This window comes from Aethalodelphis obliquidens, unplaced genomic scaffold (genome assembly GCF_003676395.1).
Source record: "Aethalodelphis obliquidens isolate GAN/ISIS:26980383/991018 unplaced genomic scaffold, ASM367639v1 scaffold9, whole genome shotgun sequence".
Classification (NCBI taxonomy): Eukaryota; Metazoa; Chordata; class Mammalia; order Artiodactyla; family Delphinidae; genus Aethalodelphis; species Aethalodelphis obliquidens.
The window spans coordinates 32,338,266-32,363,503 of NW_020837953.1; the positions used below are offsets into that span (position 1 = coordinate 32,338,266).

General features: G+C 53.1%; 1 protein-coding gene across 4 annotated transcripts; it reads left to right on the plus strand.

The window, feature by feature from the left end:
* CRYBG2 (crystallin beta-gamma domain containing 2) lies at nucleotides 1-23,682 on the plus strand. Of its 4 annotated transcripts, none has more exons than XM_027109604.1 (20): nucleotides 1-275; nucleotides 6,733-9,322; nucleotides 9,734-9,781; nucleotides 9,867-9,979; nucleotides 10,150-10,279; nucleotides 12,163-12,302; nucleotides 13,126-13,252; nucleotides 13,493-13,528; nucleotides 13,882-14,018; nucleotides 14,179-14,305; nucleotides 14,585-14,724; nucleotides 14,822-14,948; nucleotides 15,197-15,229; nucleotides 15,358-15,470; nucleotides 18,542-18,671; nucleotides 19,942-20,081; nucleotides 20,445-20,568; nucleotides 22,093-22,251; nucleotides 23,248-23,407; nucleotides 23,502-23,682. In XM_027109604.1, the coding sequence occupies exons 1-20, from the start codon at nucleotides 253-255 to the stop codon at nucleotides 23,588-23,590; spliced, it is 4,686 nt and encodes a 1,561-aa protein (XP_026965405.1). In that variant the 5' UTR covers nucleotides 1-252; the 3' UTR covers nucleotides 23,591-23,682. The 4 variants fall into 4 exon arrangements, with proteins under 4 accessions (XP_026965405.1, XP_026965404.1, XP_026965402.1 ...); XM_027109603.1 differs by lacking the exon at nucleotides 23,502-23,682 and adding an exon at nucleotides 22,910-22,962 and having other exon boundaries at nucleotides 50-275; nucleotides 6,488-9,322; nucleotides 23,248-23,355; XM_027109601.1 differs by having other exon boundaries at nucleotides 57-275; nucleotides 6,488-9,322.
* The last annotated feature ends 1,556 nt before the right edge of the window (nucleotides 23,683-25,238 follow it).

Consider the following 25,238-nt stretch of genomic DNA (forward strand, 5'->3'; position numbering starts at 1 on the left):
TCCCTCTGCTACCACATCACCAGCACCCTGCAGGGGCGTGGGCAAGCACCTGGGGAGGAGACTCAGGAGCCCAAACTGGCCCAACCAGCTCCCCACGCCTGCGGCCCTGAGGAATCCAGGGGCTGGCAGGAGCCTCCCCAGGGCCCCCGCCCCATCACAGGGTGCCTGGTGGACCTGCCTCAGGAGCCCCGGCTGAGAACCCCACCACATCAGGAGAGCACGGCCCAGCGGCAGGAGCTCCAGGCTGGCCAGATGCCTGGGTCTCCGCATAGATGGTGAGTCGACTTCGCGCCACATGAGGCAACGCGGGGAGGGGAAACCGGCAAGGCTGCCCCCTCTTGGGTCTCAATCTTGTCTCCGGGCTTCTCCAACTCAAGGCCCATTCATTCAGTTCCCTGGGGGTAAGCTGACTCTGCCATCCCCTCCCCTTCCCAACTCTGCCCTCCTTTCCCTCCCCTCATCCAAAGGCTACATCCTGGGGCCCAGTGCTTCCCTATTCCTCTGTCTGACTGAGGAGGGGGATATCCTGTCATGGAGAGGATGGGGGAGGGGTCACCTTATCCTCAGCAACACACCCTCATTCCCTCGTTCTGTTCCGGAGACCACATTCCCGGCCTGAGAAGAGGCTCTCAGCCAAAGTGCTGTATGTCCTGGGGCAAGTTGCTTAACTTCTCTGGGCCTTGAGTTGTCAGGTAGATTTGGTAGCTGGAGATGAGGAAGGAGGAGGTGGTTACAGGAAAATACTTTGAACTCTAGAGAGTTGGGCTGCTGAAATAGCACGGATGATTTTTTTTTATAAATTTATTTATTTATTTATTTTTGGTTGCTTTGGGTCTTTGTTGCTGCACGCGGACTTTCTCTAGTTGCGGCGAGCGGGGGCTACTCTTCGTTGCGGTGCTCGGGCTTCTCATTGTTGTGGCTTCTCTTGTTGCGGAGCACAGGCTCTAGGAGCGCAGGCTTCAGTAATTGTGGCATGTGGGTTCAGTAGTTGTGGCTTGCAGGCTCTAGAGCTCAGGCTCAGTAGTTGTGGAGCACGGGCTTAGTTGCTCCGCGGCATGTGGGATCTTCCCGGGCCAGGGCTCGAACCCATGTCCCTTGCATTGGCAGGCAGATTCTTAACCACTGCGCCACCAGGGAAGCTCAGGGATGCTTATTAATAAAGCTTCAGTCGCAGCAATAATTACCCCACATGGTTCTGTGTTGGCAGCCACGGAAACAGGCACTGAGTTTCCCAAGCCTCCGTTTTTAATTTGTGTTGAAATTACTCTCCTGAATCTGCCTGGTGGGCTCAGAGGTGGAAGGATGTGTCCCCTAAAACTCACTGAAGAGGGGATGAACATGGGATCTCTCTAGAACCACCAGGAAGGGCACTGGGCCTCAAACAGGGCTCTGAAAATTTCCTAACGATGATGGTGGCGGCTGTCACTTATGGTTCGTTTTCTAAGCATAATTCTATTTAATCCTCACAACAGCCCCATGAAGTTGGACTAATCCTGCTCTCCACCTTTCCACCCCAATTACAATAGGGAAACTAAGGCTCAGAGAGGTTTCATCACCTGCTCAAAGTCAACTAGAAAGTGAAGGGGCCAGAATTTGAACCCGGGTACCTGTGTTCTAACTACTTCTCTCTCCTGCCTCTAACGGAGGCCTCGGTGGCCCCGTGCAAGCAGTGGAGTGTTGAGTGTGGACTGCAGAGCTTTCTGTAACTTCGTGGAGCAGATTTGGCAGTACTGTGTCAGCAGAGGCAGCATCAGGGATGACCAGGCCTCTGGGCAGGAGTCAGGGTAATGATTCTGTGACAAGGAAGAGGGACATGTGCGACCCAGGCTGGCTCAGAGACCTGCTGCCGGGGGAGGTTGTGCTCCAGCTGGGGGAGAAGGGCTGCAGAGAGAGGGAGGGTGAGTGGGAGGGGCAGTCCTTGGAGAGGGGAAAGGAAGGAGCAGGCGGTTCATCTGGGGGACTTGGGCTCCATCTTCTACTCCGACTATTTTGGGCACAGGTGGATAATGACAGACTCGCAGGAGGCAAGCGCTCACTTAGAAAGGAAGGAAGAGGACCTCCAGGGCTGTCATCCTTCTCTGTTCCCTTTCTGGAGGAGGGTTCTCTGGGCCAGGATTGGCAAATGTGGGGGGTGGGGAGGCACAACGCAGTTGGGTCTGGAAATGTAAGATGTGTATGCATCCAAGTGTGTGCATCTGTTCAAATAAGGGTGAATTTCAAGGGGAGGAGGGCTGGGGGCTGTGAATAGACTCTGTGTGTGTGTGTGTGTGTGTGTGTGTGTACTGTTAATGTGTGTGCATGTGTCACTGTGATTGTGTGTTTCTGTGTATGTCTTATGTGTCTGCTGTGTCCCTGTGTGTGTATCCCCGAGTGTCTGTGACTGACTCTGTTTGTGTGTCTGACTGCGTACGTTGGGGTAAGCATCTATGTGCGTTTTTGTGCCTGTGTGACTCTGTGCGTCTGTGCCGTGTGTGTCTGTGTGTGACGCAGCACGAGCTTGTACGCCTGTGGGCTGGTTTGACCTAGTTTGTGGGTGACTCACAGGTAAGCGGGGAGAATCCAGGACGTGTCGGGTTAGATGAGGCTCTTTCCCACACTCCCCTCGCCCCCTCCTCAGCCTCTCCCTTTCCCAGCCCCACACACCTGATTTGGAAGGCACAGGTTAACCTGTGACAAATCCACCTATGGTCCTGGGCCCTGAAGAAGAGAGGGCTCTGGAAATGGGCATCTCTGCTGGCCTGGGAGAGGCATCCTGGGTCATTGGGGTGTGTCTTCAGAGGAAGGACAATATGGGGGAGGGCTATAGGCAGGCAGATTCCTGCATAGTTTGAAGAACATTCTAGCCATCACAACTATTCAGGGATGGGACAGGTCAGCTGTCAAATTGCGACCTCCCTGTCGCTGGCTAGAGGTATGCAAGCAGAAACAAATGATCACATGCTTGTGGAATGAATGACTATCGGGGGTGTTGTCCAGGGGTTGGGTTGAGAGAAGCATAGAATCATAGGTCACTGATATATCTGATCTGATTACCAATGGCTTCCTCTGAAGCTGTCTCCTGTTGCTTTGCCAAAGCCTATGGAGGCTTTCCAAATGTGGTTCCTGTTTTTATGTCTAATTCTTTGACTTCTGGACTCCTAGGATACCACCTCCAAGAGAAAATTGGCTTTGGATGAACCTAACCAGGAACTAGCGCATCACGTGTCACGATTAGTGCTGAATGAATGAATGAATAAATGACTTAGAACCCAGGCTTTGACCCTTACTATCTGCCGTCATGGACAGGGAATCTCAGCGAATGGTAGTTGTTATTGTTCTTCAGAAATGGAGATTAGACTTGGGACAGGGGCTCGTCAAGGGGTGAAGCTCCATGTGCGGGGGAGTCTCAGCAAGGAGGACATGGGAGAGGGTCAGGCCTCAGGGAAGGGCTGCAATCCAGGGCCTCAGGTGTCTGAGTGTGTCGCTCTCAGGAATTCTGGCCCGGGGAAAGGATTGGGCATCCATCTCAGCCTCTCACCTCCCCCATACACAAGGCTTTTCTGGGGCCACTCAGACCCCGTCCTGGGCCAGGCCACACGTTGTCACAGCCACCAGTGGTCCCCAAGTCAGGTCAGGCTTCCCTGGGCCTCATCCCCATTCATCTCTGCCCACCATAAAACCTGAGTCACTGCTGGGGCCACAAGACAGGGCCAAAGTTCTGGGTTCTACCAGCCTCTCAGGAGGGAGGAAAATAGAGAGGGAGGAGGGAAGTTGGGGGCATGGGTCCATTTCCGGCCTTAACTGCCCTTATAATGGTCTGGGGGCTGCCTCACAGAAAGGAGGAGCTGAAGACAGGCTGGTACTGAGGCTGATGTGGAACAAGTTGACCTTTTGGGTCCTTGAGGCCTGAGAATAGGATTGCCCTGCTCAGTGCAGCCTGGAAGTCGTAGTAGCTGACTGGCCCCTCCAGGACTGTATGGCCTCCTTTAAAAGTAAACCCCCAGGGGCTTCCCTGGTGGCGCAGTGGTTGAGAGTCCGCCTGCCAATGCAGGGGACATGGGTTCGTGCCCCATGTGGGTCCGGGAGGATCCCACATGCCACGGAGCAGCTGGGCCCGTGGGTCAGGGTCACTGAGCCTGCGCATCCGGAGCCTATGCTCCGCAACGGGAGAGGCCACAACAGTGAGAGGCCTGTGTACTGCAAAAAAAAAAAAAAAAGAGGTGAAATAAAAGTAAACCCCCAAACCACAGAGTCTAAGTTTACCAGATACATCAGGGAATTTGATTTGGTGGTTAAGCACTTAGGATTGGGTTTAACTCTTGCCTCTGCTACTGTGTGACTCTGGGCAAGTTTCCTAACCTCTCTGAGCCTTCCCCCCCTCATGAGCAAAGTGGGAATGTTTGTTTATAACTTTTTAAATTATTTATTTATTTGGCTGCGCTGGGTCTTAGTTGTGGCACGTGGGATCTTTTAGTTGCAGCATGCACATGGGATCTTGTTCCCTGACCAGGGATCAAATCCAGGCCCCTGGAATTGGGAGCACAGAGTCTTAACCACCAGACCACCAGGGAAGTCCCTTGTTTATAATTTATAAATAATTTATTCTGTTTTTTTAAATTGAAGTGTAGTTAATTAATAACAATTTATAATTGTTAGTTTCAGGTGTACAGCAAAGTGATTCAGTTATATGTATCTTCAGATTATTTTCCACTATAGGTTATTACAAGATATTGAATATAGTTCCCTTTGCTATACAGTAAATCTTTGTTGCTTATCTATTTTTTTTTTTTGCTTATCTATTTTATATATAGTAGTTTATATCTGTTAATACCATAGTCCTAATTTATCCCCTCCCCTTCCGCTTTGGTAACCATAAGTTTGTTTTCAATGTATGTGAGTCTGTTTCTGTTTTGCATATAGATTCATTTGTATTATTTATTTATTTATTTATGGCTGCATTGGACCTTCGTTGCTGTGCGCGGGCTTTCTCTAGTTGTGGCGAGCAGGGGCTACTCTCCATTGCGGTGTGTGGGCTTCTCATTGCGGTGGCTTCTCTTGTTGCGGAGCACAGGCTCTAGGCGCGTGGGCTTCAGTAGTTGTGGCTCATGGGCTCAGTAGTTGTGGCACACGGGCTTAGTTGCTCCGCGGCATGTGGGATCTTCCCCAGCCAGGGCTTGAACCTGTGTCCCCTGCATTGGCAGGCAGATTCTTAACCCCTGTGCCACCAGGGAAGCCCCTGTATTATTTTTTAGATTTCATATTCAAGTGATATCATATAATGTTTGTCTTTCTCTGTCTGACTTACTTCACTAAGTATAATACTCCATGTTGCTGCAAATGGCAATACTTCATTCTTTTTTACGGTTGAGTAATATTCCATTGTATTTACATGTCACATCTTCTTAAGCCAGTCATCTGTTGCTAGGCAATTGGGTTGCTTCCATGTCTTGGCTATTGTTAAGAGTGCTGCTATGAACATTGGGATGCATGTATCTTTTTGAATTAGAGTTTTCGTCTTTTCTGAATATATACCCGGGAGTGGGATTGCTGGATCATATGGTAGCTCTATTTTTAGTTTTTTAAGAAACCTCCATACTGTTTTCCATAGTGAATAATTTGTTCTTTATGAGGAAGCTTATGAGCCAGTGTTTTAGTTTATAAAGTGAGTTTTTTTCTTTTAACATCCATTTCTTTTTTTAAAATTTTAATTGGGGTATAGTTGCTTTACAATGTTGTGACAGTTTCTGCTGTACAACAAAGTGAATCAGCTATATGTATACATATATCCCCTCCTTCTTAGACCTCCGTCCCCGCCATCCCACCCGTCTAGGTCACCACAGAGCACTGAGCTGAGCTCCCTGTGCTATATAGCAGTTTCCCACTAGCTATCTATTTTACACTCGGCAGTGTATATATGTCAATGCCAATCTCCCAATTCATCCCACTTCCCCTTCCCCCCTCCACCGTGTCCACACGTCCGTTCTCTACGTCTGTGTCTCTATTCTTGCCCTGCAAATAGGTTCATCTGTACCATTTTTCTAGATTCCACATATATGCGTTAATATACGATATCTGTTTTTCTCATAGAGTGAGTTTTTATTCTTTCTCTCCTACTGGATGCTGACAATAACCCTGTGAACCCAGCACATACTCTTGTTATTCCAGTTTTGTGGCTGGGGGCCCTGAAGCTTGCCGGAGAGAAGTGGCTGCCCAAGGTCATCCTGCTAGTGAGTGACAGGGCTAGGGGGAACCCAACTTTGCTGGAGGCCAAAGCTGTCTTTCCTCACCTTCCTTCCTTTCCTTCCTTACCTTTCCTTACCTACCTTCCTTTATAGTGATCAGAAACACGGTCAGAACGTCACTTGCCTAATTCTCAGTTTTTCGGTTTTCTAGTTTTCAGCTCCTGGAGGACTAGCCCCAGCTCCTTGGGCAGAGTCCCAGCCCCATCCACAGACCAGTGGGTCAGACCCATATGCCTTTCTGCTCTCTCCCTTCTCTCTCCTTCTAGGCTTAGCCCTTAGCTTCACCCCTTGAAGGACCCTGGCAAAGGAGAACACCTGAAAGTAGGGAGAGGGGTGGGAGATCTGAGAGTATCGTGCCCGGTTTACAGATGAAGAAACAAAGGCTCCAAAGCTCACATGATTTGCCTGCGGTTACTCAGCCTGACCTTGGCAGGGGGAGTGATTCTGCACTGCAGACAGCCACCCTGACCACGCCCGACCCTGTCTCTCCTCTTCCCGGCACCCTCTGCAGTGAGCTGGACCACAGTGAGCCAAGGACACCTCAGGATCCGTTGCTGGGGCCCAACAAGGAGGAGGCCAGTGGGCCCCCAGCTCGGGCCAAGGCCCGAGTGGTGAGTACCACACTGACATGGCGGCAGCGGCCTCCTGCCCAGGAAGAGAGCAAACACCGTTTTCACAAGGTGTCCCTGGTATCAGGGCCCCAGCTGGAAGTCCGCCAGGAGGAGATGTCTGAGTATGGCCACCGTCGGGAGGAAGTCAATGGCTTTGCTGCGCTGGAAGAAGAGACTATGAATCACCGGGGTCCCGGGGACGGGGCTGGCTCCAAAAGCCTCCAGAGCCATGGGCCCATCTTTTCCAAAAAGTACACGCTGCCCCCCAAGGAGAAAAGGCCAGTGGGAAGGCCAAAGGAGGCCGTGGACCAGGGTGACGGCAGTCCCCAGGACCCCAGGACTGAGCCACTGAGCCCAGGAGCCACGGCCAAGACTGAGTTTTTGGCGCCGGTGCATGGGCCCCATGAGCCCAGGCCCAGCCCGGGTGTGAGTCTCACCGGCGGGAGCTCCCGGAGCCTCGAGGAACGGCAGGTGACACGCACTGTGCGGGCTACCATGGTGGTGGGAGGACACGTGCACCGACAGGTGAACAGCTCTGTGATGAACTCTGTGGGGCTAACGCTCCCGAGCAAGGCCCTGCCCAGGGGCCGCAATGCTGCCCGCGTGGTGCAGGCAGTGGTGGTGAGCCCCCGAGCCGAGGACTCACCCAGCCGCAGCCAGGCCCTGGAGCTGCTAAGTAGCCTTGTGCCTGCTGGGTGGAGCCCACCTGCCAGCCGGCTTCCCAGGCCCCTGGCTGCTGTGACAAGGAGTCCAGGTCTGGGCAGCACAGAGGGTGCAGCCCCGGGGCAGCCGCCTGAGACGGGGACAGCAGAGGCAGAGGACGGATCTGTCCTGGCTCCCGCAGGCTTCCCGGACTACGCCCACCCGCCTCAGAACCAGGATGTCCCTGCAACCCACCCGGACCGAGACCAGGACAAAGCCCCAGATGCCAGGGTCCATGAGGTCCCAAGCGTGCAGAGAGCGTCCAGCCCCACCCAGCTCCCTCTCCAGACCTCTCAGGGTCACACACCAGTACCCTCCTCTCCCAGACTCCAGACCCAAACCCCCTCCCTGGGCCTAGGTCACCCGCCAGAGCAGCCGGAAGTACCTGCTCATGCTAGGGCCCAGCTGACTCTCGAGCCCAGGGGACCCCAGGCCTGGCCCTCCGTCGAAAGGGAAGGGCATCCAGATCCCCCTGCTGCCACCAGCCTGCCCACGGTGAAGCCTGAGGTTCTTATAGTCCCTGGACAATCTCTTGCTCCATCCTCTACAAGAAGGAAGGCTGTCACCAGCCCAGGAGGTCTTTCTGCTCCATCCTCCCCAAGGAATAATGTTGTTCAGGACTCTGAAAATGTCCCTATCTTCTCCTTTACCCAGAAAGAGGTAGTGCAGAGCCCTGGGGTTCCTGCTGACTCATCCCCTAAAGCAACCAAGGTTGCCCAGGCCCCAGAAGGCAGCCCTAGCACCCAAAAAGAGGTTGTCCAGAGTACTGAAGGCAGCCTTGCCCTTCCTCTCACCAAGGAGGAGGCTGGTCAAGGCCTGACAGCTCCTGCTGTCCCACCCCCCAAACAGGAAGGGGAGGTTCAGGAATCTGAGGAGAGCCCCATCTCATCTCCTACCCAAAAAGAGGTTGTCCAGGGCCCTGGTGCTTCTACTGTCCCCTATTCCACCCAGAAAGTAGTTGTCCAGGGCCCTACTGCTTTCATTGCCCCCTCCTCCTCAGGGGGCAAGGTATCCCTCAGCCCAGGAGGCCCCCCTGCCCCGAGGCTGATAGGAGCAGAGGCCAGCTTGGAGTCCCAGCTTGTCCCTGACTCCACCGAGGGCAAGACGTTCCCGGAGCCATCAAGGGAGGAGGAGGAGGTGGCCCTGACCGCTGACCTGGAGATTTTCCTGGACACCCTGCGGAGTATGGAGCCCCCCGAGATCCTCCGCACTCATCGGCTGCCACGATCCCCCCGCTCCTCCTCCCTGGCCATATACGCCACGCTGCCTGCCATCGAGGAGGACCAGCCTGGGCCGTGGGTGCTGGGACCCAGCCCCCAGGGGGTGCCCGCACTGGAAGCAAATGAAGAGGAAAAGGGAGAGGAGGAGGAGGACGAACCACAGAACCCCTACCTGAGCGACAGTGAAAATCTCCAGCGCAGGCAGGAGAAAGCCAGGCCCGGCCCCTCCTGGGACTCCCACCCTGCCCGACCCCCCCAGGTCTCTTGCTCTCTTCTGGAGATGATGAAGAAGCACACAGCAAGTGCCAAGGACGCCCACCCAGAAGTCGGGCCAGAGTGGCAGGCAGGCAGCCGGCCCACTTCCCGTCTTGGAGGCAGCCTTCTCTTTGGGGGCCTGGTGCCTGCCCTCAAGGAGGCCCCCACTTTGGAACCACTGGACACAAAACCACCCGCTCTACCATCCCACAGGGCACCAGGGCTCAAGAAGGTGCCAGGACAGCTGCCCCTGCTCTACAGGGAAAGGCCACCTCCAGAGAAGCCCGCATGTGCCCAGTCCCTGGAGGGGTGGGTAAGTGAGGCCTTGGGTGGGCAATGGAGGGGGCCTGGCCTCATCTGGGCCAGGGTTTGGATGGTGTGAAGACCATGATACTGGGGGCAGAGTCTCCAGGGGCCAGGGGCATGGGTCTGAGGTCTAGTTCAGTGTGACCACATTTCTCTGGGCCTCCGTCTCCCTATCCAAACAGCAGATTTGCACTGTAGATTCCAAAGGGCTTGATATCTTGGAAGCTGGGGAAGGGGACAGCTTCCAGGGACAGAGTGATGAAGGCACCTGGGGGTTGGGAGCAAGTGTAGCATCCTTTGTGGGCCAGCTCTTTGGGGGTGGAGGGCCATAGGGAGGATGTGGGGTTCCTGGAATGGCAGGTTGGGGGAGACAGTAAGGAGGCAACCCCATAAGATCTATCACCGCTCTCCATTCCAGAGCTCAGCATTGAAGACCCAGGGCAAACTGAACACCAGGCCTGGAAAGGTAGGGAGTGGGGGGCAAATGGGTGGGGCAGCAGGAGGTGGGGGATCTGTGGACAGGGCCTGAGGACCCCCTCTGTGCCTTCCAGATGACGCTCTTCTCGGAGCCTGGCTGCCAAGGCAGCAGCAGGGAGGTTTGGGAAGACACTGCTGATGCTTCCGGCTGGGCCCGCGTGGCTTCCATACGGGTGGTACGAGGCTGGTGAGTCCGGAGTTCCTGGCGGGGTCCTGTTTGTGAACCTGGGGGATGTGAGGGCAGTGGGAAGTGCCCAGTGAGAAGTGCCTGGCAGAAACCCCCTCAGCTACCCAGAGACCCTGTCTCATGGGTACATCGTCTCCCCACTCAGTGACCCTAGGTCTTTGTGCCCACAGCTGGGTGCTATACGAAGAGCCGGCGTTCCGGGGCCAGAAGCTGGTCCTGCCTGAAGGAGATGTGGAACTTGGAGCTCTGGGGCCAGCATGGAGTACCCAAGGCATTGGCTCCCTGAGGAGGGTTGTCCGGGTGAGTGGCTGGGTGTGGGGGACCAGGTTTTGCCCATCTACCCTGAGCCCCAGGCCCTGAGGAGGGAGACAGCCTCAGGTACCTAGAGTTGGAATTTCTGGGAGAGATCATATGGGATCGGTGCCTGGACAGGGTTTATCATGTTCTCCCCTGTAAAGTCCCGACCTCGGAGCCAGTGGGGAAGAAAAGGATTCTGGGTGTGCTCAGCCTGGCTTGGGGAGGCAGGGGCCAGGCAGAGGCCAAGCTCCAGTAGCTCCAGCTAGTGCTGGAGAAGGATTCAGTTAGAGCAACAGAAATGGGTAGGGGTGAGCACTCACCTCCCCACCCCGGGCCCAAGCTTTCAAGCCCACGGCCAGAACCAAGGTGCCATGGATGTATGTTGATTCATGTGCTCACAGATGCTCTTTCATGTCAGCTGTGTGCCGGGCACCGCACCAGGCAATGAGTAGGTTGGGAGATCTGCTCTCTGCCCTGTAGGACTCACGGTCAAGCTAGGGTACGAGGGCTGGGTTTGAAGCAGAAAAGCCATATAATCAGATTAGAGATTTAGAAACATCCCTCTGGTTGCCAGGAGGAGAAAAGACAGGGATTCTGGAGACAGGAAGACCAGGAAGGGCTGTGATTTCCAGCCAAGGGGAGCCTCTGAATTTTGAGGGAGGGGTATGTGGTTTGAAAAGACATAGTCTTATTATAGTTACACATCTATAAAGTGGGGAAAAATAATATTGTTTTCATAACACAAATTTACAAACTGCTAAAATTAAGCTTGACAAAGCCGTCCTGGCCACTAGGGAGACCCAGATGAGAACACAAAGATCTAAAAGCAGGGCCTAGCCGACGTTTTGGTTTTTTTTTTTTAATTTGTTTTTTTTGTTGTTGTTTTTAATGGAAGGACAAATAACCCTGAGTTCAGAGCTGTTGAAATCCTCCCGGTAAGAGAGGATGAGAATCTTAACTAGGGCAGTGGCCCAGCCACGCAAAGGAGGGGACAAGAATTTTCAGAGCCTCTCCAGAAACACACAAATATTTGTGGACAATTTACTGTGGGCTTCTCACAATAAAGTCATCTTCACGTGGGAGGTAATGAGGTACAAGAGAAAAACAAGGGCTTTGAAGTCCAGTGGACCTGGGTTCCTTTGATTCATTCAGCACTGATTGGGTGCCTAGTGTGTATCAGGCACCTGGGACGTGCTGGGTTGCAACGGTGAAGCAAAACTGCAGTGCTCTGTTCTTGGTCTTGCTGCTTACAGGCTGTGTGCCCTGGGGCGGCCCACTTAACTTCACTGAGCCTCACTTTCCTAGCCTGCGAATGGCGCGTAATAACTCTCGTTGGGAAGACCAAATGAGAAGGGGTAGGACAGCCCCTTATATATATGCCTTGCACCCAGTAGGTGCTTCATAAACATTTGATGGAGTGAGTGAATGAAAATGGCCCTAGTGAGGAAGAAACACCCAGAATGCTGAGAGGACCTGCAGCTTCCTGGGATGAGGTGCAGCTTCCTGGGTTAAGGAGGCCAGTCTGGACAGGCATAGAGATTTGTATGCAGTCTGGAATTGTATACAAAAGAAGGGTCAAAGTGAGACCTCAGGAAGTGGCTGTCTATCCCGCCCCTCCCGCCACCATTGCCTTTCAAGGCAAAGGGCATGGCACTTGGCAGGCTCCTACTGGGAATTTTGGCCTCAGGTCCCAAAGGGCCAGTGCGGGACCAGTGAGGGCTTTGGTCCCAGGCTTGTCTGGCTGACCTTCAGAGAACACTCTAGTCATTTCTGGCTTCTGGGGAGAAGTCCCCAGCTGGACAGACTTGGGGAAGAAGGTGTGGGTGTGGCTGGTCTCTGAGGACTGTTGTTTTATACTTCACTTTTCCACCCCTTTCCTTCCGTAGGACTACATTACCCCAGAGATCAGCCTGTACTCTGAGGAGGGCCTCAAGGGGGAGCAAGTGAAGCTAAGCAAGGCCTTGGAGGACCCCCAGGGCCTGGAGAGGCCTCTGCAGGTGGCATCTGCCACTGTCTCCGCAGGACTGTGAGTCTGGGCTGTTCTGGGAACCCTACATTTAACATTCACTGTGCTGGGTGCTGGGGACACAGAGGTGACAGGACATGGTTCCTGCCCTCAAGAAGTGCTCAGTCTACTGGTGGGGCCAGGCAAGCAAGCAGACAGTGGCAATCCAGAGTTCCAGGATGGAGAGACATGGGGCTGTGGGAGTACAGAACAGCACCAAACCGGTCTGAGGTCAGAGAAGCCTTCCTGGAGGAGGAGACTCCTCAGCTGGGACGAGTCAGCCCCAGAAGAATCTAAGCTCCATGAGGGCAGGGACTTTGTATGTTTTGTTCACTACTGTATCTCTGATGCCTGAAACAGGGCCTGGCATGGGGTAGATGCCCCTAAATATTTGTTAATTGAATGAATGGGGAAAAGAGTATACTAGCACCTGCAAAGGCCCAGAAGTGAGAGACTGACTTTGAAAGTTCACTCTGGCCAAAGAAAGCAGCAAGTGGGGAGACGTGAGGTCCAGGAGGAAGGCAGGGGGACAGGACAAAAGGCCTCTTTGTGTAGCTGGACTGTATTGTGAGGCTAATGGGGAATTACCAGGAGTTTTTAAGCAGGTCCGGCTGCTGGAAAGAACTCTCAGCCACTGTGTGCAATTAGAGAGGGCCAGGTCGGAGGAGGGGAGATCAATGGAGTGGCTGCTGCAGGAAATTATGGGGGCCTGAAATGTCCTCCAGAGTCCCCTTGATGGGGGCCTCTCCCCCAAAACTTCTTTCCCCCTCTACCCCTTCCACCCCATCCAGTAATCTGTGTTCCCAGGAGTCTGGGGTGCAGCTGCCTCTCTGCCTCCCCTCAGGTGGCTTCTATACCCCAAGCCCTTCTTTGAAGACACTCCCTGCATCCTGGAGCCTGGAGAGTACCCCACCCCAGAGGCCTGGGGTGCATCAGATCCCAGTGTGGGCTCCCTGAAGCCCATGAGATTGGTAAGGAGCAGGTGGTCTCAAACAGGCTTGTCCTGTAGTCTGGGTGAAGAGGCTGGGCCTGGGAGCTCCTATTGGGAATGGGATTGGAGGAGAGGGAGGATTAGTCCAAGGGTTGGGGGAGAGGGAGGACATGGGGTTGGCCATTTTTAGGGGCTCCAGGAACAAGTAAACCCTAGGTCACCAGCCCCATCTGTCTTCCTACACCTCTGGGCTGGTGTCTCAGCTCTGTCTCCTCTGCAGGGATGCCCAAGTGTGGAGAAGCCAGGGGAGCCCAAGGTAGGCATCTGGGCCTCAGGGTCAAAGAGGACCTTTGGGTGGGGTGTTTGTATGTGTGTGGCTATCACGGCCTGGACTAGAAGGTGGGAGAGGTGGGAGCTGGGGGCTAGAGGCTGGGCTGGGGAGGGGCGGGGTGGAAACCCGATGGGCTAACTGGGAACTGGCTTTTGATGTGTAAGGACCAGGTCAGAGGTCAGAGAAGAGACAGGAGTTAGGTAAGGGCTTGGGGCTCAGTGAGGGAGTGGGAGGGCTTAGCTCTGGGTTGATGCTGGGTAGAGTCATCCTGGGGTGGCTGGGTGGGTCTGGGTCCAGATCACTCCCCACCAACCTCACACAGCCCCTCTCCCCCGCAGGCTGTAGTGTATGAGGCCCCAGGCTTTCAGGGCCAGAGCTGGGAAGTGAGCCGAGACATCTACAACCTGCAGCAGCCAGAGGACGGCCAGAGCCCCAGCCTGGCCTCTGTGGGGTCCCTGCAAGTTCTTGGGGGCTGGTGAGGACTCAGGACCCTTCCTTCTACCTCATCTTCCCCACTAGCCTCTACCCTCCGGGATGGGAAGTGACCTGGTCTGCCTAGGGGTGGGGCCAGCTCTCTTACACATCCATGGGCTTCCTGTGACAGAGTCTGTTTGTCTGCCTCCCCCTTCCCCCAGCTGGGTGGGCTACGAGAAGGAGGGTTTCCGGGGTCACCAGTATCTGCTGGAGGAGGGAAAATACGCTGATTGGTCACATTGGGGAGGCTATAACAAGGCGCTGACCTCCCTGCGAGTCATCCGGACGGTAAGCAAGAGCAACTGGGACATCCCTCTGCCTCTGGCCGCAGCCATACTTACCCCAGCACAATCTGTTGAGGGAAGAATTTGCGCCTCCTCTCCCTGTTCTCTAGAGCACCTGGAAGTGTTCCCTGAGGTCTAGCCTCTCTCCCTCCTAATGCCTTTCCCCAGCCCACACTGATCACCTCACCGCAAAGTCCCTTGGTGGACTGCGTCCTTGGGGTCTGGGCACTCCCAGGGGTTTCCGTCGGTGGGCGGGAGAAACCTGACTGTCCCTGGGGCCCAGGACTTCGGGGACCCGGAGGTGATGCTGTTTGAGGCCATGGACTTTGAGGGGCATGGCGTGGAGGTGAGCGAGGCATTGCCGGATGTGGAGCTGGCGGGACACGGCCCCAGAACGCAGGCCATCCACGTGCTCAGCGGCGTGTGAGTGACGGAAGCTCCGGGAGCTGGGCCGGCCGGGGGCGGTTCCAGCAGAGGTACTGGCTCCTCCACGCTGACCCGCGCCCCGCCCTTCCTGCAGGTGGGTGGCCTATGAGGAAGTGGGTTTCTCCGGGGAGCAGTACGTGCTGGAGAAGGGCGTGTACCGCAACTGCGACGACTGGGGCGCGAGCAACAGCGCCCTCGCCTCTCTGCAGCCGGTCCTGCAGGTGTGTGCCCGCCGCAGGAGCGGGGCCTCTTAGAGGGGAGGGGCTTGGCGTCCCCCAGCAGTGGTGGGCGGGACTGGAACAACAGGGCTTGGAGCTCCTGGGGGCGGGCCCTCCTGGAAGGGGCGGGGCTAATACGGACCTGGAGGGTGAGGGACCTGCGGAAAGGGTCGGGAATACTGAAACCAGAGGAATTGAGGCTGGGGGCTAGCACACCCCTTAAATCTCGAAACTTCGGTCCCTCCCTTCAGGTCGGGGAGCACAATCTGCACTTTGTCTCAAAGGTAAGGAGCTGGTGGGGGGGCCTATGTCTCCTCTTCCCTCATTTCAAATCTCTCCCCCACTTCCCCATTCTCTCTGTCCCACTCCATCACCCTCCTTCACTCTCATCTCTTCCCGTGTCTGCCGCCAGATTCAGCTTTTCTCCGGTCCGGACTTCCTGGGCGACCACATCTCCTTTGAGGATGACCAGACCTCTCTTCCCCCTTCCTTCCAGCCCCAATCTTGCCGGGTCCACGGCGGCAGGTGAGGAAGTGGGGAAGGGGAGACGGGGGCGGGAGGGGGGCGGGGGGCACCTGCACAGAAGCACTTAGCTCAGCTTGGAAATCGAGGCTGTAATTAGAGGTCTTTGTTGCAAATGATTTCCTTCCTTTGGCTTCCTTGAGATTAGCTATTCTATCCCAAATCATTCAATCTTAAAGCAAACAAAGCAAAATAAAGTTTTAGTAGAAAATGCAAAAACTGTAGACAGTATGGTGTAAATTAACAATAATTTATTATTACCTAATACCCAGTCCATGTTCGAATTCCTCCCGTTATCTCAAAAAATGCCTTTGTGAAATTGGTTTGTTTTTCTCAGGATCCAGACAAGGTCCACACATTGCATGTGGTCCATTTGATCTATAATGTATAACAGTACCTTTCCCTTCTTTTTATTTTATACCATTTACTCGTTTAAAGAACCCAATAATTTGCCCTGTAAGTTTCCCATCTTCTGTATTTACCTGATTGCTTCCTGGTGGTGTTTTAATTTTGTTCCTCTGTGCCCCATACTTCCTGTAAACTGGTAGTTAGATCTAGAGGCTTGATGAGATCCAGGGTTTTTTGTTTTGTTTTGCTGGCAAGAAGACTATTAGAGGTGGTATGTATACTTCCCACTGTATCACATCAGGAGGCGCATGTCTAGCTGTCCCATTTTTAATGATATGAAGATCCCTACATTATAAGATTCCTCTCTGACCTTTCACCTAAAGATTTTTAGCATCCATTGATGATAATTGCCTAGACCCATTATTTCTTTAGAGGTTACAAGATGATTTTCTAAGTTTTGTTATTCCCTATACATATATTGGCTGGAATACTTCTATAAAGAAGAACTTTCCCTTTTCAACTATTTGTTTACCTGAAATAGTTTATACAAAAAAGGCCGTTTGATCTTTTCCCAAGAATCAGTGTTTGCCCCTTTCTATCAATTTTCAGAATAATTTCTGAATTGGTGCCCTAGCAACCTCCAGAGCTGACCAATGAAGATTTTTTAAAGCATTGTTATGAGCTCACGGGTTTTTTATGTATATGAAATGCTCTAGGCCCTTGGAGTCACTTTTTCTTTTGTGTACTCAAATTGTTTCATCTTTGGCAAATGGGAGCACCTCCAAATTGCTTCCTGGGTATTTTTTATATGACCCCAATAGTTTTTTTTATAACTTCCTTGTTTTTCTGGTACAGTAAGATGTTCCAGGATCATTTTGTACATTTTTTGCCTAAAACCGGGAATCATTTCCCAAAGAATCCTGGTTGCTTTTAATGCATAATGCTCTTTGGAGACCAAAATCTGCACGCTAGTTGTTTCAAAATTATAATACTGATATTACTACTAACAGTAAAAACCAGTGAATGCTGTTTGAGGTCTCTCTATTGTTCTTTTTGTCCTCAGAATATTCACCTACATCCCATTAGGTATGTACAGTTCAAACTATTGTGTTTTTAAGACATTTGGAATAATACTTTTTTCTGTGCAGTTATGCCACCAACCTGATACACAGTTAGGTTCATTTATTTTGTTTATTTTAATTTTTATGAATACTTCTCATTTTTACTTAATTTTGTTTTCTAATTACATAAAATATTTGTAGTGTTCCTGTCTTAGTCAGCTTGAGCTACTGTAACAAAATACCATACATTGGGTGGCTTAAACAACAGGAATTTATTTTCTCACAGATCTGGAGGCTGGAAGTCCAAGATCAAGGTGTTGGTTGATTTGGTTCCCTGGTGAGGGCTCTCTTCCTGGCTGGCAGATGGCTGCCTCCTTGCTGTGTCCTCACATGGCTGAGAAAGAGAGCTCCTATCTCTTCCTCTTCCTATAAGGACACTAATCCCATCATGGGGTCTCTAACCTTTTGATCTCATCTAAACCTAATTACCTCCCAAAGACCATCACATTGGAGGTTAGGACTTCAACACTGGAATTCTGGGGAGATACAAACATTCAGTCCATAATATTTCCAAAGTCAAGACTTAAAAAAACAATAGCTTTCATCTCTGTCCCTGCTGCCTTTTCCACTCCCTCCCCCTATAGGTAATCTTTTGTGCGTGTGTGTGTGTGTGTGTGTGTGTGTTTAGTTTATTCATCCATTGTTTCTTTTTGAAGATATAAGCAAATATGCACTCATAAATTTACATATAATTATAGAAACCAAATATGTTTGGTTTTCCTCCTCCTCCATTTTCTTACACAAAAAGAAGCATACTACAACCTGGTAAATATACTAAAGACCACTGAATTGTACACTTTAAAAGAGTGAATTTTATGGTTTGTGAATTATATCTCAATTTTTTTAAAAGGAAGCATACTGTAAACACTGTTATGCACCTTGGATTTTTTTTTTTTTTTGCGGTATGCGGGCCTCTCACCACTGTGGCCCCTCCCGCTGCAGAGCACAGGCTCCGGATGCGCAAGCTCAGCGGCCACGACCCACGGGCCCAGCCGCTCCGCGGCACGTGGGATCCTCCCGGACCGGGGCACGAACCTGCGTCCCCCACACTGGCAGGCGGACCCTCACCCACTGCACCACCAGGGAAGCCCCACCTTGATTTTTTTACTTAACAGTTTGGATATCACTTTATATCCCTTTAAGAACTCTTGCTCATTCTTTTTGACTGCTATGTTACACTCCAGATTCTTAGTTTATTCAACTAATCCCCAGTTGATGGACATGTGGCTGCTCCCACTCTGCCACTGCAAACAGTGTGTAATCAATAGCCTTATGTATGTGTCATTTCATGTTTTTGAAGGGTTAGATTCTGACCCTTGGGATAGATTCTGAGAAATGGGATTGCTGAGTAATTGTGCATGGAGTTTTGCTTGATGTTGCCAAATTTCCCCCGAAGGGCGGTGTGATTTCATTCAGTCCTTTCTTAAGTCTGACCTTAGTCCCTGCTGCTGCAATGCCCATTTATCCTTGGCCTCCCCTGGACCGGGGGATCCCCGTCAAGTCTGCATCCACTCTGCTGTATCTCAGGGGGGCCTGGGCAGGCCAAGGAGAGGGTGGGCTCAAATATCTACTCACATTCCCCCACTCTTCCCCTTCCTTCCCCAGCTGGATCCTGTTTGATGAGAAGAACTTTGAGGGTGAGCAGCACATTCTCTCTGAGGGCGAGTTCCCCACTCTCACAGCCATGGGCTGCCTGGCCTCCACGGTCCTGGGCTCTCTCCAGAAGGTGCCCCTGGTAAGTGCCCTGCTCCAGTTCCAGGCACCCCTGAGGCAGGGGTTGCTGCTGGGGGAGCCCACACACAGAGCCTCTTCTCCCTGCTGAGTGGGCTTTGGGGCTTAAACCCAGTCTTCAGAACCACCCCAGGTCCCCTTGACCCCAGGGCTTCAAAGCCAGGTCAGCTTAGTAGGGATTTATTGAGCCCCTGCTGAGATAGGTCCTGGAGCCCTGCAATATATCAGACATAGCCCTGCCTTCAAGGAACCCAGAAAGATTACAGCTCAGAGTGCTGTGTCCTGAAACTGAGGTGGGACAGGGCCAGGAGGGACTAGCACTCAGGGGTGGGCTGGGAGCAGGGGCGACCGATGAGGTGGTGATTCTGGTCAGGGAGGAGTGGAACAGCAAGGTGGCTTTGCTGCGTGGGGGGAACGGTGGGCGGGAGGAAGGCAGTGGGGCTGCTGCTACAGTGATCCAAGACAAATGATGATGTCCTGGACTAGGAAGATGTGGAGAGAAGTGACATGGGCTGATGAAGGACCTGGAGTCTGTAGGACTTGGTTATGGACTGGGTGGCCAGTGGGAGTGGCACAAGCAGAACAGCTGGTGTTTACTGTACCATGCTCTGGGCAGTGTGTAAAAGGCTTCCCATGCACTAAGGCATTTAATCCTCACCACAGCCCTATGAGCCATATAACTATTATCTTCTCCCTTTTTCTGACATGAAAACTGAGGCACAGAGAGGTCACGTGACTTGCTTCAGGTCACGCAGCTGAATAGACAGAGCCAGGTTCTGTACAACTACATGCTGGGCTCTGAAGACAAACAGACGTGGTTCTGAAGCCTGGCCTTAGGGCCTTGAGCAAGTGATTTACCTTCTCTAGCCTCAGTTTCCTTCTAAGTGGGGATAATAATAGCACCTGTTTATAGGGCAGTTGAGAAGTTATAATAAGATCAGGTAAAGCACTTGGCACAGAACCTGGCATGTAGTAAGCCCTGAGTACATGAGAACTGCTATAATGACCCGTATTATTCTTGTCACTCATCTTAGAAGCGCCATTTGCTGGGGAGGAGGTTTGAGGGGCAATGGGGGTTCTATCTGGCACATGCTACATCTGAGAACCCGGGGGCCACCCAGCTGGCGGCGTCCAGGAGTCAGGGGCCCTGTGGGGTGGAGCTCAGGAGGGACGAGAACCTGAAAGACCATTCTGGGAGTCGGGGTGTCTGGAACTAGAGGGACTGAGTTGGGGACTCTCGTGGCCTCACCCCTTCTCTGTGCCCCCGGCCGCAGCACTTTTCAGAGCCATCCATTTTCCTGTATGGCCTGGAGTGCTTCGAGGGGAAGGAGATCGAGCTCAGTGGGGAGCTGCGGAGCCTGCAAGCCGAGGGCTTCAACAACCACGTGCTGTCTGTACGGATCAAGGGGGGCTTGTGAGTGTGCCGCGGGGATGCGGGGGCTGCGAGGGAGGGAGGGAGGTCGGGGGCCTCCAGGTCTTCCCCCACTTCTACTGCACTCCCCTCCACGCCAGGAGGGAGAGGGGGGAAGGGTCACTGGCCCTCAGGGCTTGGACCCCAGCCCGAGGTGCTCTCCAGGACCCTCCTCTGCCCTGCAAACCCCAGAGCTCCCTCCCACCCTCCCTCTCTACCCCCTTCCGGGACCTGAACCCCAGGCAGAGGAGTCCGGGCATGAGAGAGGAGGAGGTGGAGAATGTTCTGACGGCTGCTCCTCCTCTTCTGCCTGCCTGTCTCTCTGTCTGTCTTCCTCGCTGTGTCTGTGGCACTTGCTGGGCCCAGCTGGGTGCTGTGCCAGCACAGCGACTTCCGGGGCCGCCAGTGGCTGGTGGGCAGCTGCGAGATCACCAACTGGCTGACGTACAGTGGGACCCAGAGGGTGGGCTCCCTCTACCCCATCAAGCAGGTAGGTAGCATGTCAGGTTGAGCACGTCTGGGCCAGTCTGTCTGGCTGTTTGTCTGTCTGTGCGTTTCCCATGTTTCCCAAACTCAGCCTTTGTGTACTTTGGTCACAGTTTTTGTCACACAATCATTCCTTCTGAACCATTGTCTCCTTAATATTTTCCTCTAAACCAACTCACTTTTTTTTTTACTTTATCCTATCCTAAGGAGTCATGTCTGTAAGATCATGGGTTTGATGTGTATGTATGATTTTTCCTTAATAGACATTGTGATAAATTCATTACCATTAAATTTTTAACAATAAGGCTTATCCACATAAGCCTGAAAATTATCTCCTGTACCACCCACCAGTGGTAAGCACACTTCACTTTGAAACACTGTGTCTGTACTTGTGTTTCCGTATGTCTGTGAGTGCATGTCTGGACATGTGTCTCATTTATGTGCATGTGCATTTATGTGGAGGCATGGCCACAGAAGGGTGTGTGTGTGTGTGTGCGCGCACACGCGTGCCCATCTGAGGGCGTTTCTGTGTCTGTGATATCACTTGTATGCATGTGTCCTCTGGAGGTGATCTGTGGGGGGATGTTTGTCATCCCCTCACCCTGTACATCTGTGAGAGTATATTTATGACTGCACGTGCCTGTACTTGTGACATCGTTGAAAGTGTGTGTCTTTGTGTGAGGAAACTTGTGTGGTCCCTATTTCAGACTCTTATAACATCATTGCTAGAAGGAATCTTGGAGATTATCTCCAACCTTCACATTTTACAGATGGGGAAATAAAGGCCCAGAGAAGTGGACAAGAATTTGCTCTGCAATCTTCACAAGTATTTTACCTCCATGGGCCTCAGTTTCCTCATCTTTAAAATGGGGGTGCTATGTATGATAGAGTTGTTTAGAGGATTGAAGATAATAATGATGTAAAGCCCTTAGAACAGTGCTTGAATGGTTAGGCACTCAACAAACGTTAGCCGTGATTATTATTATTACTATTATTACTGTCACCACCATCCGAGACCCCCAGGTGATTTGTGGCCGAGCCAGGTCTGATGTCTGACAGCCCAGTGTCCGCCCTGCTGTGGTACCTCTTCAGCATGGGTAGTGCGTGCATTTCTCTCTGTAAGTGTGTGTGCACATCTGTATTCCTATACACATCCAAACTTTTGGCAAACATAAGTGCCTGGTGTGGAGTCGGCTGGGGGAGCAAATAGTGTGAGCGTACATTTCGATGTGTATCCATGTGTTTGTATCTGCGGCACTCCTGTACAACCATGTGGATCTTGGGTGTATCTGCCACTGTGTGTCTCTCTACAGATGTGGAACTGTGTGCGTGTGCACTGTGTATGTGCCCCCGGCATATGTGTGAGAAAGAAGGGGTGACTTAGAAGCATGGTCGAGGATGGTTTGGGGCAGGAGGGAGAGCTTGGGAGCTTGGGATACTGGAGGGTCCAGAGTTGAGGGCATTGGGGGCCCAAGTGGGAGCATCCCTGCCCAGAGACCCCTGACTCTCAGCTCCCCCCACTCACCAGCGCCGGGCTTATTTCCACCTCTGGAATGCGGCCCTGGGGGGATTCCTGGCAGTGCCGGACCACGTGGAGGACATGAAGGCGGGCCGCGTGGTGGTCTCTGAGCCCCAAGCTGGAGGCAACTGTATCTGGTACTACGAGGATGGGCTGCTGAAGAACCAGGTACCAGTTTAGGGACTGGGACAGGGTCACCAGGGCCCCAGACCCTCACAAGCCTACCTTTGGGACTCCCAGCCTGTTCCCAGTCAGGAACAGGACCCAGCCTTTGGCCAGAGAGACAGAGAGATACACAAACACCAGGACCCTGGTGGAGGTGGAGAATGCAGGCTGTGTACCGCTGGGCACTTTGGGCTCTTCTCTGGGCCTGTCTCCCGTCTGCAAAACAAGAGCGTTGAACCAGATGCTTCTAAGGGACCACTCAGCTCTGATATCCTGTGACAGATTTGGATCCTATTAATAATGATAGATCTACTCCACAGACATTTCCTGAGCACCTGCCATGTGCCAGGCCCTGTTCTAGGTGCTGGGAATATAACAATATAACAGAAACAACTCCTGCCCTCCTGAAGCTTGCATCCTAGTGGGGAGAGAAAGAAACAAATGAGTAAAATATCTTAGTACCTTAGGTGTTAAAAAATGCAATAGAGGAAAAATACAGTAAGAAAGGAAAATAGGAAGTATCAGTAGCTCTGACAAGGGGAGCCCTTCCCGAGAAGGTGGCATTGGAGGGAGGCACCTTGCAGGTTTCTTCATGTGAATGCCTCATGTAATCCCTAGAGGGCACTAGGGAGCAAGTTCTATTATACTTCCCATTTTATAGGTGAGGAAACGAGCACAGAGAAGTTAAGTAACTGGCTGAAAGTCACATAGCCAGTAAGTATGTGGAAGCTTGTCTGCTGCTAAAGCCTGTGCTTCAGGAGTCAATCATGGAAGGCTTCCTGGAGGAGCTCATATTTTTCCAGCCCTTTTATGGTTTCTCACATTAAACCCTCACAACAACCGTCCCCAAGGAAACCAGAGCTCAGAAGGATTAGGAGATTTGCCCAGAGTCACAGTCCATACAAGCCAGGGTTCAAAGCTGGGTGTGTCAATGGTGTCTTGGGTTTGGTGGAGTCTCTGTGGGGAAGGCCAGTGCCTGACGACCTCCTGGGGCCTCAGGTGGCCCCCACCATGAGCCTGCAGGTGATTGGCACCCCCAGCACCGGCTCCAAGGTAGTGCTGTGGGCTGAGAGCCGCCTTCCCCGCCAGACGTGGAGCATCAGTGAATCAGGCCATATCTGCAGCCAGATGTTTGAAGGCCGGATCCTAGATGTGAAGGGTAAGTTGAGCATGTGTGTGGGACAAGGCCCCTGCAGGCAGCAGAGTCCCCAGCTCTCTCTGACCATCTCCCCATCTCTTACCCCCTCCCCCAGGTGGCCAGGGCTACGACCGGGACCACGCAGTGCTGTGGGAGCTGGCCAAGGACAGGGCATCCCAGATCTGGACTGTCCGTGTGCTTTGAACCTCCCCCCACCCCCCAGCCCTGGAGGCGCTCCCTGGGATGAAATGTTTTTATAGGATTTTTTGTTGTAACATAAACTTTTATAATATGCTCCCAGGTACCCTCATCTCTGTGCGCCTTGGTATTTGGGGGTGGGAGTGAGGATTTGTTCACCTGCCTTCTTACTTGCCTGCACTCAGGTGGGCTTCTTCCCTCCCAGCTCCAGTTCTGGGGCCCAGGTAAGGCCCCCGTCTGCCACAGAGGGAACAGTGGGACCAGGCTAACCGCTGAGTGTGGTCTTGTATGCAGTCACCCCAAATAATGTGTTCTCAGGTCCTGCTCTGAGCCAGGTTTGGCACTGGGCTGTGGGGACACAAATATGAACCAAGCCCCTTGGTCCCCACCCTCAAGCCACTCAGAGTCCAGTGGAGGATCCCGATGGGAACGGTGATACACTCAGTGACTGGGTGAGAATGGAAGTGGAGGGATGCACAGGGGAGGAACCTAAACCTTTTAGGGGCACAGGGCAGGGAACACTGCTCGAAGGAGGGAACCCTCAGCTAAGATGTGGAGGATGAGAAGGAGTCAGCCAGGCTAGAGGGTGGCAGAGGGATGCAGACAAGTCCAGGGGCGGAAACTGGGAAGTGCAGTGCGGTGGGGACTCAGTGGGCGGGGTGGGAAAGGCAAGTGGGAGCCACACCTCAAATGGCTTTGCCCACCCGGGCTCCTCTCAATTTCCCCCAACTCTGGTCTCAAGTCCTAAAGGTTTGGCCCCCAAGAAGCCAGAACAGGGGGTCTTGGTCCCTAACCCAGCTCAGAGAGGGCAGGACATAGTCTTTCAATCTGGTAGACACTTGTCCCCTTGGCCAACGCCCTCCAGGAAGAGGCAGATGGTCGAGGCCCTTGGGGGCTTCTCCAGAGTTCCCTTCCTACTTTTCAGCTCCCAGTTCCACCAGCCCGCACCCAGGAGGGTTGTCCTTCCTGCCTTCCCAGCCCATGGGTAGGCAGGGAAGAAATGGACAGTGGCCTCTTCGTCTTTTTCAGTCCCCAGTGGTTGGGGACTTGAAGACAGGAGGATGGCTGTGAGGCTGGGAACCTCTATAGGCTGGTGGGGGGGGGGGCTTCTCTCTGAATCTGTCATTCTGAGGACACCGAGGCAGTGGAGTGGGGGGCTCTCTGAGCCTCCGCAACTGGGGATGTGCGGGGTGGGGGGGGGGGGGGGGGTGGGGTCCTCTGGGACCATCATTCCCAAACTCGCAGGGACAGGTAAGCAAATGCAACTAAAGGGAGGGTGAAGATGGCAGGTTCTGCGTCGTGTCCCTGCAAGGGGATTCGAAGGGGAAGGGCCTCCGCATTTGGACTTTGGCGCAAGGCAGGTGAGGTGCGAGCTCGCTGGTGCCACCTCGCCTGCTGATGGGGCTATAGGTGGCCCCTTGGTGCTGCTGCAGACCTGGATCTTTGGGCCTGGTGACGTCTAGTGACCACACACGGGACCCCACTCCAAGTACATGACAACTTTATTGAGCCCAGGCTGGGTGGTGCTTGCCCCTCCATGTCAGTATCTCGCTGTGTCGGCCATGGCCCCCCAGGCTCTACGTGTCAGTTCCCACAACCTGCTCATCTCTAGCATCAGCCCCTCCCAAGGATGGGGCAGGGAGGGGCTTCTCTT

Bases quoted from the DNA above. Each gene is read 5' to 3' on its own strand.
- CRYBG2 (XM_027109601.1), top strand. From the start codon at position 6,590: ATGAAGAAACAAAGGCTCCAAAGCTCACATGATTTGCCTGCGGTTACT. The intron at 14,949-15,196 runs GTGTGTGCCCGC...CCCTCCCTTCAG, and splicing joins CTCTGCAGCCGGTCCTGCAG to GTCGGGGAGCACAATCTGCA. The intron at 23,408-23,501 runs GTAAGTTGAGCA...CCCCTCCCCCAG, and splicing joins CCGGATCCTAGATGTGAAGG to GTGGCCAGGGCTACGACCGG.